Source organism: Embiotoca jacksoni, unplaced genomic scaffold (assembly GCF_022577435.1).
Source record: "Embiotoca jacksoni isolate LCO1_2020_lvr unplaced genomic scaffold, fEmbJac1.0.p SCAF_4, whole genome shotgun sequence".
Lineage (NCBI taxonomy): Eukaryota > Metazoa > Chordata > Actinopteri > Embiotocidae > Embiotoca > Embiotoca jacksoni.
This window is the reverse complement of record NW_027185392.1, coordinates 23,733,541-23,748,858: the sequence shown is the minus strand read 5'-3', so window position 1 is coordinate 23,748,858 and position 15,318 is coordinate 23,733,541. Positions and strand designations below refer to the sequence as shown.

General features: G+C 41.7%; 2 protein-coding genes and 1 long non-coding RNA gene across 3 annotated transcripts in view; 1 reads left to right on the top strand and 2 right to left on the bottom strand.

Annotated features, from left to right (window-relative positions):
* Nucleotides 1–15,318, bottom strand: part of LOC138209612 (histone H3) — an 89,053-nt gene that overhangs the window by 64,278 nt on the left and 9,457 nt on the right. The gene's annotated exons all lie outside the window — the stretch shown is intronic.
* commd1 (copper metabolism (Murr1) domain containing 1) lies at nt 2,057–7,376 on the bottom strand. Its single transcript, XM_069168087.1, has 3 exons — nt 7,197–7,376; nt 6,354–6,644; nt 2,057–2,958 (listed from the first exon to the last, which is right to left on the bottom strand). Exons 1-3 carry the CDS (start codon nt 7,368–7,370, stop codon nt 2,851–2,853), a joined length of 573 nt encoding a protein of 190 aa, XP_069024188.1. The 5' UTR covers nt 7,371–7,376; the 3' UTR covers nt 2,057–2,850.
* Nucleotides 8,653–11,961, top strand: LOC138209241 (uncharacterized). The gene is made up of 6 exons (XR_011179147.1): nt 8,653–8,686; nt 9,253–9,327; nt 9,706–9,736; nt 9,835–9,950; nt 10,189–10,221; nt 11,264–11,961. It is a non-coding gene; the product is annotated as an uncharacterized lncRNA (long non-coding RNA).

Sequence of the window (15,318 nt, the reverse complement as noted above, 5' to 3'; positions counted from 1 at the left end):
TAGGAATATTTTCTAAGTAAGCAATTAACTGAATGAATGAATTTCTGTTTGCATCATTGAAAGGCTGCATGTCAAACAGTGTGCTACTGTTTTACTGTCCTTGTTATGAGAAACACTTTAAGAAGCACCTTGAACACCTTAAGAGCTTGTAACTATTGTTAAATGATAATAATAAATTGTTATTGTTCAATAGACCTTCATCTAAACAGGACTCATACATGCTGAACAACAAGCATCAAAGTCCTACTTTGTTTTTCCTCATATTTCTGAGGTTAAAGTGCTTTCTTAAATTTTGTTTTAGGATAATTATGATAAAACCGACCGGAAATTAGAGGGATTTTTTTTTTTTAAATGTATTTATTTTATTTCCCGTCAACAAACGTAGGCAAAGTTGAGACAAACATTTGAATCGGAGGCACACAAACCTCTCAGGCTGGTTCCTTCTTCATCCTCGTGAAATGCGTGAGATGCTCCATGTCTGGTCAACAGGCTGCTCCATAAACATGCAGTAAAACTCCCTCCCCATCCTTCAGGCGGGTTTGGAGACATGGACATTCATTCAGATATGAACTTGATGAAATCCGACTCCACGTCTGTCGTCCAGTCTCCGGACGTGAGACTCCCGTCTGTCCCCCCCCCCTAACTGGAGAAAGGTACCGCGTGCGTCCTTCCTGTGCTGCGCGCCGCCACTCCTCCCTCTATGAATGGGACCTTTACGCACAACCTGTGTTGTGGGTCTTTGGAGAGGGATGCAGTGACTTTGGGACGATGTGCCAAACACTCCCAGTGCCAACACTTTACAAATCACTCTGACCATCAAACAAGTCTGTGCTGAAGGCTTTCATTGCTGGAGAGATGAGCGGAAGTTGATGATGAGGACAAATGGAATGAAATGCATGGAAACTCCCATGCAGGCACATGAAAGAGAGACTAATAGTGACTAATAGTGACTTGTGTTGCATACACAGTTTGTGTGTGTGTGTGTTTAACTGATAATAAATATAATGTAGGACAATTTAATGGAAGTCAAATATCATGTCAGTCTAAAGTAGTGCTCAAGCTTGAGGCAAGTTACCAGGTGAGATCTTAATCTAACTGACTAATTAACTTCTAGTTTCTGGTTTCTAGTCAGCTACCCAGGCTGCACCCTGAATGTTTTACATATTGAATTGTAATTTTTATTTATTAAAGTCTTGACAGAAACATTTCTCCAGCCTGCAGACAGTAAAAAAAAAAAAAAAAAAAAGAAGAAGCCCCCGCTGCTGTGGAGCAGCTGAAAGCCTCCAAAGAGACATTACATAAGAGTGACACAACAACAGGAGACACAACAACCCTGCACACTGTGTGTGTGCAGACCTACAATTAAGTCACATTGTATGTTTCATCAGCGTCATTTTAAGACTTCTCCTGAAGGTCCAGCTGCTTCTCCCTCAACCTGCCCAACATCATCTTCACTTCTGAGTTTCATGTCTGTAATACAATGACACATTGATGGTTAATATAAACACTAACACGTAGTTTTGGGTCCCAACTTTTTCTGATGAAAGATATTTTTCAAACTAAAGTTAGACCTTCAAAGATTATATCTGCTGAACAACCTCAGACTAACTTTAATGCTGACTCCTCCGTACCTCCATCTTTGGTTGTTTTATCAAAGCAGTGTGAGCATTAACTCCAATCACTCAACGGGTCACTCAACTGACACACACAACAAGCAGACTTCACACAACGATCAGTAAAGATTATTGATGTTACTGGCATTTATTAAAAAGCTTTAATGACAAAGAAATATTTACATTGAGCAGTTTTTCTACATGATTTCTTCCACTTCTGTAAATTATCCCCACATAAAATTTCAACAATGATCCAATAGAAATATTTCCACACTACAGAGTGGACTGGAAGTTTCTGAAAAGTGACCAGATCCACATTGATTTCAATTCACTGACAGTTTATTTATCAAGGCTGTTGCAGCATTTTATTGCCTGTCAGGTGCATCATTCACCGCTGATGAAGCTTCACCTACGAACACCGAAACAGAAAAACAAGCTGAACATTTGGTTTCATTTTCACGTTTTATTCATGAATCATTGTGGACTCCAAGTATTGATTTAAAAGAAGAAAATCCCTCCGCAGGTCTGGTGTGGTGAGTTTTTAGACGCTTCTCACAGGACATTAAAACTGAACTGATGACCTCCTTACTGCCGCTGCAGTCTGGTAGTCAAGTGCTGATGTTCTGCACTTGAGGCTGTGGCTCAGACAGTAGAGTGGGTTGGGCACTAATCAGAAGGTTGGTGGTTCAATCCCCAGCTCCTCCTGTCCACATGCCTAAGTGTCCTTGAGCAAGACACTGAACCCTAAGTTGCTCCCGATGGTGTACAATCAGTGTGTGAATGTGCTCCTGATGGCAGCACCTTGCATGGTGATCTGTCTCATTAGTGTGAGAATGGGTAAATGGGAAACCATGTTAAAGCGCTTTGAGACCAAAAGGTGATAAAACTATACAAGTACAGACCATTTACTTTCTCTCAGCTCAGGTCAGAGAGGAACCTTCATCCCTTCAGAGGACGACAGCAAAAACATCACCCGGACGTAAAAAACACAAGCTCAGCATTATCAGAGGTTAAGGAAGTAAACCAAACTTTTGATCCATCAACGAGTCAGATTCTTCAGAATCACATGTGGGTGTCTCTACATGTAACGTCCATGTGTGTGAGTCATATATTGTACACAGGACGTCTCTGAGTCTGGAGGCAGCTGTAAAAGCCGTGTTACGATGTTAACAACAGGCTTTCTGTGTGTTTCTGTTCGTCAGGAGGTCGTCGTCTCAGTCTGTCACGCCTCGCTGCTTCAGCTGCGTTGAACTATTCTGTCGATGCTCTTCTGGATGTCGGCCATCTTCTTCAGCACCTGGTTGACTTTGGCTTCATCAAACTCCAGACACACAAACTCCGAGTCCTGAGAGAGAAAAAGGAAGAAGAGTGGAGACGTTTTATTATAATGTATTATTAACGTGCCGGTTTAAAGTGTCGACATTCAGAGAGCCGAGGTTTTAGTTTACGTTCATGCTCAGCTTGTCAGGCACCAACAATCATGCTGAGATCGTCACTGATTGGCTGGATCTGTAGCTGCAGGTTTGTGGTGCACTGCTGCCACATGAGCAGGTGCACTAAATTCAGGTTATTTAAAGTGCAGATCCTGCGGTATGCGGTCTGTCCCTGTTTTTATCTCATTTTATCCTGTAATATCAAATTATGATAAATATATTTATATTTAATCTGCTGTTCTTATTGTGAATTGCATTTTTCACCGAGGGTCAAACCAACTCTGTTCTGCTGAGCTCAGCTCTTATTTCAGTGAAGTGGAGTGAACTCTTCATCAACGGTGAGTCGAGGAGGAACCGGAGGAAGTTGTGTTTTTATGTAGAAAGTCAAGCTAGACTTCCCTCTGCATACATTTTATTATGCACTTTAAAAGACTGATAGCCACGTAAAGGAACCACATAAAGATCAGTTACCACGTCGCCTCCCGGGCGGTGAACAGAGTGATGTCTTCTGGGACGTTCAGGTGGAGAAATGAAAGATGATCTTGAGCAGCATTATTGGAATTACAGAAGAAAGCATTTTTCAAGCTCGACTCCCTGCAGACACTAAAAGTCGGCTCATCTCTGCTACTAACTGCTGATTATTCTTTATATATAAAGTACGTTTTAGCAGTTTTCCCTGAAAAGAAAAATGACTACAGAATCAGTGATAAAAAATGTCCAGCATTTAGTGAGCTGTCGGGCTCACTGTGACAACATCGTCATGACAACCTTCATAGAAGTGTTGCTAACGTGTGCTGAGATGTCATCATTGGCGTTGATATGAAGGTCGCTGCTGCAGGTGTGTTTTGCTGCAGTATGAAGTATAATACAGAAGTATAATACTTCAGAGTATAATACAGAAGTACAATACAGAAGTACAATACTTCAGAGATGAGTCAGGATGGACGCAGACGGGAAAGCCGTGTGGTTTTTGGCGTTTCTGATTAAGGAGTGAGGTCAGCTGACCTCTGACCTCTGCTCCATGATGGTCACCATGCTCAAAATATGTATCCCACACACACACACACACACACACACACACACACACTCTCTCTCACACACACACACACACACACACACACACACACACACACACACACACACACACACACACACTCTGCCTGGGACATCTGGACCCACAGCGTCCACAACAGTTTACAAACCAAACAATTTAATTTCCAATGTTTTCTTTTTCTTCATAAACATGAAAATAACTTTCTAGATCCATCAATCATACACGGGATAAAATCCATCTCCATGATCCAGGTCCTCCGTTGTTCACGGTGTCTATGGATGGATTTAGGTATTATCTACTACTAAAGGATTAATACGACAACAAACAATCCACAGAAGTCGCACACTGTTCCCTCTGGCTTATTATTGGCCTGTCAATCATCTGTCAAGCACTTTGAACTGTACCGTGAAGTGCCGTGTGAAGGATGTTTGATTGATTGATTAAACACTAATACAGGCACAGAGACCAACAATAAGACAGTAATTGAAATGACCACAATGAAAACAAGGATTAAAAACAAAAAGGAAAGAGCATGTTGGCCGTGTAAACCCGTGCATCTCAGTGTTGGCCTTCGTTTAAACTGTAGTTTTGATTTCGTGTTTGAAATCTTTAAATTCTGTCAATGTTTTCATGTTTTCATAAAATCTGTGGGCCTACAACTGGAAATGAGGATCGACCAGATGTTTTCCATCTGGATGGTTTGCAGCCTCCACGAGCTGCTCCGCTCACAGTGGATCTTTAGCTGTTATACTTCAAGATCATCTGACAAACCAGTTCTGCGTCAGAACATTCACACTCTTAAAAAAATGTTCTGTAAATGAGAGAGTTATAACAAAATCTCAAAGCTCAAATACTCCATTTGAATTTTCAAAGCTTGGAATAACATTATAAGGTTAATTTCTGACTAGATTGATTAAATGGCTTAATTTTTTTTTTAAAAGATGTGAATAAATTATGGAAACTAATCCAGTTTAATTTCACAGCACTTGAAGGCGTGTCTGAGATATGACTCCGCCTCCTTTCCCCACTCGCCTATCATTTCTATGACTTGATGAACTTTAAAACTGCAGCGGAGGACGGAAACCGACAAATCCTGGAGTTGAACCAGAAAGAAAAATAATTGAGGGCCAAAGAGGAGGCAGAAAAACTGGAGGCGCTCCACGTGGCCAGGTGGCTCCAGGAGGAACTGTGCAGAGAAGTTGAGGATATGCAAAAATCCTAAAGGTTCCCGAGAGGAGCTCCATCGAAGACCTGCTGACGCTCAGAGAGGCGGAGAAGACGATGGAGAAAATGGACGACAGCTACTTTGAATTACAGGGAATTTTGCTAATTCCTTCATAAATATTCATCCTGGTTTTAATACACAAATACTGTTGTAGTTATAAACTAGTGAGATTATAATAAAATTGTCTTACATTTTGCACAGTCCCCACAATTTTATTTAAATACTCTTGCTGATGTGTGTTCAGCCAACAGGCTCCCTTAGATACCCGCAGAGGGAAGGAACAAACATTAAAAATAAATAAAAAAAAGATCACGAGGTCCCTTACATTACACTTTATCTATATTTATTTATTTCTATTCTTACATTATCCAAGAATGTTTCAGCAATATCTAATGTGGCCACATTATGTCTTTCTATGCAATCTCTAAATTAATGTTTCAAATATTATAATATCTTCAAAATAAGAGATTTTTTTTAATTTGGAAAACTATTCAATAACTTCAGTGTTTTTCAGTGTATTGTCACTAAATTAATTAACATATCAATAATCTCCTGTTTTGTTTTAAAATATAAAAATTATTCAAAATTAGCATCAGTATGATGGTCGATATGGTTTCCTTCCAGAACGTTCCTCACGTTTCCCCGACAGGTTCTACAGCATGCAGAACCACATGCATGTCACAGAACTCATAAATCTGTATTTAGAGTTAATATTAAGTTTATGTATCAGCAGCCACATTACAACAGGTAATGTCAAAGTACTCCATTTAGAGCTGCACTGTATGAAAGGTGCTGCATGAATAACGTGTGATTGATAACAGATCGGAGTGTCTTTAGTGGGTTCAACTGTTATCTTGTGGATATTAGACCCAGGATTGTGCCGACTGGAGAGAACAAACATTTCTGGGACTTTTAGTTTATTGGATGCTGAATGTAAAGTATGTTTAATGTTACTATGAAAAGATCTTTATTCGGAAAATAAAAACTGCCCTGAACGACAACACTGAGGTCGTACTCGTGAGTCTCACCTGTCCAGCTCTGCCCAGCTCCAGCTCCATCAGGGCGACCGGGCCGCTCTGGGCCGCATCCCCGCGACCGGCGGCCGTCTGGAGGTCCACCCTCCAGGAGAGGCCCCTGAGGCCGGGCTCCCAGTGGCTCTGAGCCAGCAGACTCTCCCTCACCCTCACTCGCTGGCTCTTCCAGAAGCGAGAGAGGGCGGCGGCCTGCTCGGCGCTCACCCCGCCGCCGCCCTGCTTCCTGGTCTGAGCCGTGAGGAAGATCTCCAGCTGGGCGAGGTCCATGTCTGCTGTGGCGATGGACTGAGACATGGAGGAGGACATGAAGCGGGATATACCACTGTCAGGATTCATCTTTAAAATGATTATATTTATCATAAACTGATGCATGTAAAAAAACAAGTGACCTTCGATAAATGATTGGTCTTTGTGTGCATTTTAACTCGAAAGATTAACTGGATGAAATAAAGAGAAAGTGCAACGTGACTGTTTGGAGCTCCTCCACTGTCAACAGGATAGTTAGTGCTGCCCCCTGCTGGCCGCAGGTGGGACGTGCAGGAGCAGTTTGAAGAGTGTCACCACTAAACATCAACATGTACACAGACAACCAGGATTTATTCACCTTACCTCCCTGGAAACTTCACAAAACACACCAACACAAAACACCATTTCACCAGCTGACTGTCAGCTCCTGTTCTCCACATCGATGCGTTTTCATGACTGTCCAAACTCTCAAGTGATTATTGGAAGTGTTCTATCAGTTCCACACATTTGTATAAACAGTCCTGAGTGATTCCAGGGATGAATTCAAACTGGATGTTATCCCGCAGCAGCAGGTCATGAGAGCTTCATCACCTTCAGCAGGCCTCTCATCTTCTCGTGCAGAGCCGTGAACTCGTCCTGCGACAGTTCGGGGTAAAGTTCGTCCTTCAGCAGCTCCTCGGTGATCTCTCCGTTGCTGTAATACACTTTCTGAGCGATTCCGTTCAACAGACCGCTCAGAGACTTCGTCGCCTCCACGTCCGCCATGTTCGCTCGTCCTTCTGATCACATGACGCCGCATCACGTGAAATCCTGGGACCGCGTGGCATTGTGGGAGTAGCAGTTTTTGATTTTGATTGATTTATTTATGTTTTACGTGACTTCTCCTTTGTTCCTCCCCGAGTTGTTCTATATGACAGAAGACGCAGAACCCTTCATACCCGGTCTGAGAACAGTCAGGCTGTGTTTCATCTGAAGCATTTATTATGTCTGATGACCAAACAAGGCATATTCATCTTCAATATGTGACTGATTCCATCTTAGAGTTTTTAACAGGCCCATGTCCTCATCACGTCCTTGTCATTGTTACGTAGAAAATCAATAATTCATATTTCATGATGTCATATATTAGTGTAAATGTCATAAAAACACATCCAAGCCAATGTTTGAAAAACAAAAGCAAGACAATCCAGCTTTTTGAGCAGCTGGAATAAACAATGTTCAAAACTTTCCTTTTTTTTCTCTCTCTCGCTCTAATGTTCATCAAATTTGCATTTACATCAGGTTTGTTTATTTATATTCATTTCAGTTTTGGTGACACTGAAACAAAGAATTGATTTCAGCAGATAAATGGACTGTTTCAAACTGGAGCTGATTTATAGCTGCAAAGGACTCCGGACTGAGCTGAGTGAGGAGGAGGTGTATGGAAGCGAGTAAGGGAGTGATAAATGGAAGTAAATGGAAGTAGGGAGGTACCAGAAGGATAAAGAAGAAAGAGTTTGAATGTGGATGAGGCTGTAGCATCGGGGAACAGAGAAGGAGGACCGAGATGAAGCAAAGACTTCCAGGACAGCAGCCCTTACTGTTCGGGTGAAATATGAGGAAAAAAGGTTGAGTAAAGAAAATAGACAAATAACTAACAAACTAACAAATAATCAGAGCGCAAGTAGATGAAGTTCAATATGTGTCTTCAGATCTCAGAAACAGAGGACAGTTTTTTTTCTTATTGTCAAAATGATCGTGCTGTTTGTTCATTTCAAATAAAAAAATGAAAGTCACTAATCAGTGAAAGGCCTCCAACTGTGAGCACTCAAAGTGCCTCCTTCAGCTCAAAGCAGCCAACAGCAGGTCTGCAGAGGTTCGGAGCAAAGTGACAACACGAGTCAGTCTGAGATCAAGTGATCAAATTGAAGAATATCTCGCTCCTCTTCTTCCTCATATGTTTAGTGAGGTGTTTAAATATGGACATAGAGCCACCAGAGGGTTGAAACCTGTTTGAGCGCTCCTCTATAAAAACCTCTCTTCCTGGTGACTGCGTTCACTTCGACAGCAGCTCTCTGGTAGACGTCGTTCTCCACCAGCAGGTAAAAGATTTTCACTTGGCTGACTTCAGCTCTTAAAATGATAAAACTTGTTCTCCTCAACATCTCTCAGCAAGGAGCAGAAGAAATAGAAAATAATCCGGTTTTGGAATTTGAATTTGTCAGTTTCTTGTTCAAAAGGTTCAAATTTGGCAAATAATGATTTTGAACGGGCAAAAAAGTTTGAATGAAAGACAATTGTTTTCATAAAGACTGTCATCTTTCAAATATTTAAAAACGTATCAGTTTTATAAATATGAAGGTTATTAAGTCACATTGAAGTGAAACTATCATTGTTGCTCAACAGAAGCAGCTGTAGAGCTCAACAGCACCATGAATTCTCCTGAGTTTCCCAAAACTGTCACGAGTTGTTTACTTTGAAAACATCCTTGTAAGACAACAGCTGTCTCCAAGTTTGATATGTTTACTTACTGAGCTTTTTACGAGGTTAGTCATGTACTGACTAATATTTGTATATCTTTTATGAAATTGATTTGATAATCAGTTAATCATTTAAAAATTTGAACATTTTCTATGTTCAGTTTCTCAACTGTGTGCTTTTATTTTAGGTTTCAGGCCGTTCCTCATTCAGAGCAGCACGTCTGAACTCGTCACCGTGAGCTTCCAGGAACTGATATTTGAAGGTTTTTTTCAAATAATTTAATATTGGCAAAAGATTAATCAAGAATCTATGATACAAAATAATGGACAGTTGAAGTCCAAGATTTAAAATGCTTTTAAATGCACTTTGAGCAACATTATTATTATGTACATCTTTAACATGATCTCCAGGATAAGTCAGGGTGTTTAGTGACACTGAAGGTGAGTTTCACAATATTTTTAAACTACTTTTGAGACTTTCAGTTTGTGATAATAGATTAGAAAACCTTTCTGCACAGAACAAAGGTTGTTAGTTTTGATCAGTGATCTTCGATGGAAGCACATTAGAAAGACAGCATGAACAGAAGGAAGGATTTCAGCATGCTCTTCATGACTGTTGGTTTTGGGTCTTTAACTTTCAGGTTGTCGGTCCTGTGAGCTGCAGCGGTGAAGGTGAGCACTCTCATCATGTTGTTTGACACGTTTGTTTTTTTGCAAACTGATTTTAATCTTCTACACTGATGCTGTTTCAAAAAACTAAAACAAATCAGATGTCTGTCCTGTGGTGGCTCGCTGTGTTGGTGACTTTGTGGATGTCTGCTGGAAACAGTTCGGCTGCTTTGGACCAGAGCAAACTTGGACCGATTGTACAAGAAATGTTGAACAAGTGCGTTTTTATTTAAAACAGCAGTCCCAGTGTGACGAGTAATTTATCTTTCATCTCATTTTGTGTTGCGATAACTGGCTTTGCAGAAGAAATCAATTATTTTCATAGATTTCAGTATATTACACCGAACTATTACGCATTGAATGTCTGTTTATATTAATCCTGTTGCTGACAAATTATAGGATCGGTGTAAATGAGCAGACACAGCAGGAACATGTCTTTCTGTTTCCTTTGGCAGGTATAGACCAAGCTACGTTAGCGGGGGTCAAAGGTCAGTAGATGATTAACTTCTCTCATTTAGCACTTTTCATAACAACATTGAGAAATAAAGAGGAAAAACAGAAAAAGACATAAACTGATAAGATCACTCAGATAAATTTGTGCAAACACGTGACTCACGGAACAGATGCTAGAATATACAACATTCTCACTTTTATAGGACGATATCCAGACATCCCCTGAGGGAAATTAAAGTGTCGCAGCTGTCAGGTACATACAATACAACACAGTAAAATACAAGGTAAAAATACAACACAGGGGCGTGTTTGTACAGGCCGGTCAGTTCTGGCTTCTGTCGCACAAGTGCAGAGTGGTGGAAGTTACGGACTAAATCTCCACCTCTCTCCATGACCTTCATTATCTCAGAGGTCGTTTGTGAAAAAACACGTTCAGCCCAGTTCTGTGACCGCAGGCCGAGCAAAAGCAAACGAGTTGGAGAGTCTGACGGCACCTGGTGCCACCCAGTATCACGGCAAAGTGTGGAATACACAGACTTAGACTTATACTTGGCATTGGTCACACTCTGTCATGCAGGTTGACACGGTTCAAATCCAGGAGGTGACGATGTATTTCTTATGTTGTTTTTTATCCTCAACCACGTGTCTTTGATAAAAGTTTCATTTTCCGGTCAATCACATGGCTCTAAGCTTGCAGTAGGTTTTATTTTCGTCCATGACGGGAAAACGTGTAACTTTCACGCCTGGACAGCACAAAGCGTGACTATTTCACGTTTTGCTGCAGCGGACCGGTGTGTCTATGTCACGTTTTGCCGTGATACGGGGTTGCGTGGTAAGAAGGACCTCCTGTATCGCTCCCTGAAACAGCGGTCGGATGAATCTGGTGCTGAAGGTGCTCTTTAGCTCGTGCTGCACATCATGAAGGGCAGAAATAACAGATACCCTGAACGATATGTGACTGAATTCCACAGTCTAGTTTGGTTTGTTTAATCAGTCAATACTTTCATACATCTTCTGCACTGTGATGCTACTATGTTTTTAATGGCTAATATTCTGTGTAATGGTTTCCTTTGACAGAATATGGCCCATGTTCAGTCTGGCGGTGAGCATCCCATACAACAGGGACAAGAACGAGTTTGATATCAGTAAAGTCACTGACTGTGGCAACACAGTGAAGGAGGAGATTCTCAGATGTGAAGTGTATACTAGCCAGACGGTGGTGGCTGCCACAGTCCTGCGGTGGCCCAATGTGTTCTGTCAGTGTCCTGATGAGAGTGTGAAGTGGCCGCATGTTCTGAAAAAATGTCCAGAAGGGGTGAAAACATGGGCGGACGTGATGAATCAATGTTCTGATAAAGTTCACATTGGACAAGCTGATCATGCAGAGTATCGTGTCCTACAGAACTTCAACACCTTAGTCAACAATCTGGCCCAAGAGGATTTGTTGCTTTTCTACATCCTGGCCTCCCCGTGTGATCAAAGATGCACCAGTGAAAATCATAAATGGAGCATTCTCGAAAGCATAAAGCAAATTAAGAAATGGAAGAATTACGCTGTTGTGTTTTCTGATGTATTCAAACCTCGTAATGGTCCAGACATACCTGAGGAGAACCAAAGGGGATCACTCGAAAGACTCGGGAAGCAGATCGGTCTTCACAACATATTCCGGTGCAAAGAACAAAGAGGCACAGTGACGTGCATGAGCTGCTCCACCCGTGGTAAGGTTACACCTTACTGTTATTCAGATAATTAGCAACAGGGTGAGGAGGAGGGGAGAGGAGGAGAGGGAGAGGGAGAGGGAGAGGGAGTAGGAGGGCGGGGAAGGGGAGAGGGGAGAGGAGAGGGAAGGAGAGGGAAGGGGAGGGGAGGGAAGGGGAGGGGCATCAGGGTGGCAGATGACATGGAGTGAACAGAGACCGGAAAGAGCACAAAGACAGATGAAGGTACGCCAGAGGCAAAAAATAAAGAAATTTAAAAAAGCCAATAAGAGTGAAGGAGTTTCCGCCTCACAAGGTGACCTGAAAGTCAGCAATAGAAGCGTTATTAAAGTATTACAGGCGGCATTGGCAAAAGCAAAAGTAGGGAGTAGAGTCACAGAGTGAGAGGAGGATGCAGGCAAGTAACAAAAAGAAAAAGCAGAGCAGAGGGGAAGACAGAGGATGGAGCAAATGTAGACCGGTGGAGAAATGAATGAATTAATCATCTGCAGAAGACGAAGAGAAGCAGAGGAGGGAGGAAACAGAAGAGTTAGGAGGAGCAGAGAAGGGTGGAGGAGTGGAGGGAAAGTTCATAGTTGTTTCTTAAAATCTTGCAGGAGGATATGAAACGTAACCAAACGTAATGTAAAAACTAGATGTGATAATACTTCACAATAGAAGACATCTCTGCACACGGTCATGTATCCGAGCACAGTGCCCTCATACACGAAGATTGATGTTTCAGAAATCATGAAAGTCAGTTCATTCTTGTCTGTGCTATTGTATATGCCATTCATTTAGTCAGTTCAAATATAATACACTGTTTGTTTTCAACAAAAAATAAAGTTTCACTGAAATGTTTCCACAGTATTTGGAGTAGTTATTTGTCTGTATTCTAATGACATTTTAGTTGTATACTTTATTCAATCCTCTGATGTTCTGCTCTTTTAGATTGGAGCTTTGCAAACATTGTGAGTCCGTAACGTTGTATGTCGCATTACAAATATCATTTCACAGTTTTGATCGATTATATCCTATTAGAATATCCCCTTTTAATCATCTTCTACCCTCTGTTTGGGATGGCATGGTACCTGACTGACTGCAGACTAAATTATCAAATCAGAAAATACAAATTACAATAATTGTACTCCATGCAATGTTTTTGTTATTCAAGAAGCACTTTATGAAAAAATTAGGCACAATTTAAAACATAACACCCTGAATCATCAAAACAGGAATTAAAATGAAGAAGGAGAAAGAAAAGAGTGTCTAAGTTATTAAAAAAGGCAAATGACACCAGACAGAGTTCAATAACAACAATTCAAATTTACAGCTCACAATGAAAAACTTCTGTGTTTAATGGAATAAATATATGTTGTTCATTGCAAAGTCAACCTGAGATATAAATTATGAACATGAGCCGCTTGTTTGAGACAATGTATTAAAGTTCATTAAAAGAAACTGTAGTTGGTCCTTTGAAATGAATTCCTGCTACACCACTTGCAGCTTTGACACAATTCTGTAATTTAAATGATTGTTTTGGCTAAGAAACACTTGTGAAAACCATCGTCTGTGAACACAGTTCATCGCTGAGTCCACAAATGCAGGTTAAAACTCTCCAAAGAAGAAACCAGATAGAAACATGATCCAGAAACACCGCCGCCTTCTCTGGACCGAGATCATTGAAGATGGACTGAGGTGAAGTGGACAACTGTCCTGAGGTCTGATGGATCACAATCTGAGATTCTGTTTGGAAATCGGCCTCGTTTTTTAGACCCTGAAGCTACTTCCACTTTTATATCCAGTCTATGGTGCGTACCACGCGAGGCTCCCCCTGGTGGTACGCAAGATTCCTGCTGCATGTTTATATTTACAACGGACCAAATGATAATACATAAAACTAAAGGCTCTGTGTTAATGATGAACTTCAGTGTTTGGTTCGGCCTCACAGCTGTCATTAACTGTGTTCCCAGCCGTGATAGGAAACTGGTATTTACATGCTCATAACCAAACTGTAGACCAAAAAAAGCCAGAAAATCAGCTAGATGAGGGCAACTGTTTGGTAACAAATTCACTTTATAAAGTGATAACATCTCCAGTGTTGTGTTTGCAGCTTCTTCTGCTGCTTCTGCCCCCAAGTGGCCCCAAAACTTCTATAAATGCCACTGTAATGACGTGATAAAAAAAAAAAAAATACCACCAGTGAAAGATGATGTTCAACCTCGTTTCTGAAAAAGTTGGGGCGCTTTGTAAAATGTAAGTAAAAACAGAATGCAATGAAATCATGGACTTGGCGTCCTTCAGGTTAAAGAGGAGAGGGACCATCCAGCTTGTTATCAGCTCAGTTCTAAAGCCAGCATCTGTGATGGTACAGGGATGCATTAGTGCACATGGCATGGGTAGCTTGAACATCTGGAAGGAAGCATTAATGCTGAATGATATATTCAGGTTTTGGAGCAACATATGCTGCCATCCAGACAACGTCTCTTTCAGGGAAGGTCTTGTTTATTTCAGCAGAACAACGTCCAACCACATTCTGCACGTATTCCAACAGCATGGTTCTCTAGTAGAAGAGTCCGCTGATAAACTGGCCTCCTGCAGTCCAGACCTGTCAATCATTGAAAACATCTGGAGCATCAGGACATGAAAAACATGACAATGGAGACCCTGAACTGTTGAGACATGTTCAAAGTAAGCATATATTTTACATAAAACAATAAAACCTTATTATTTGCCGAGGGAGTTCACGTCCGCCATTGTTATCGCTGTGTATGTTCCTCCATCAGCTGACGTAGAGGCAGCAGTGGACACCATCCACTCCACTGTGGCTAAACTGCAGACTCAGCATCCCGGTGCATTTCTGGCAGTTACTGGAGACTTTAACCAGTCTGGATAAAGTACTGCCAACTTTGCACCATTATGTTAACTGCCCCACACGAACAATAAAACTCTGGACTTACTGTATGCTAATGCCATGGATGCATACAGTACTACTGCCCTTCCCCCCCTTGGTAGATCAGACCACAACCTGGTCCTGCTGACTCCCAGGTATGTCCCCCTGGTGCAGAGGCAGCCTGTAACCACCAGGACTGTGAGGAGGTGGACACAGGAGGCTAAAGAAGCCCTGCAGGGCTGCTTTGAGTCCACGGACTGGAATGTGCTGTGTGGACCACATGGGGAGGACATCAACAGCATGACGGACTGTATCACAGAATACATTAAATTCTGTGAACACTCCACCGTACCATCCCGGACTGGACACTGCTTCCCCAACAACAAGCCGTGGATCACCAGTGACCTGAAAGTTCTTCTTAATAAGAAGAAAGCAGCCTTCAGGTCTGGGGACAGGGAGGAGCTCAGGAGAGTGCAGCGCCACCTGAAGGAGAAGATGAGGGAGTGCAAGGACTCCAACAGGAGGAAGGTGGAGGCCAAACT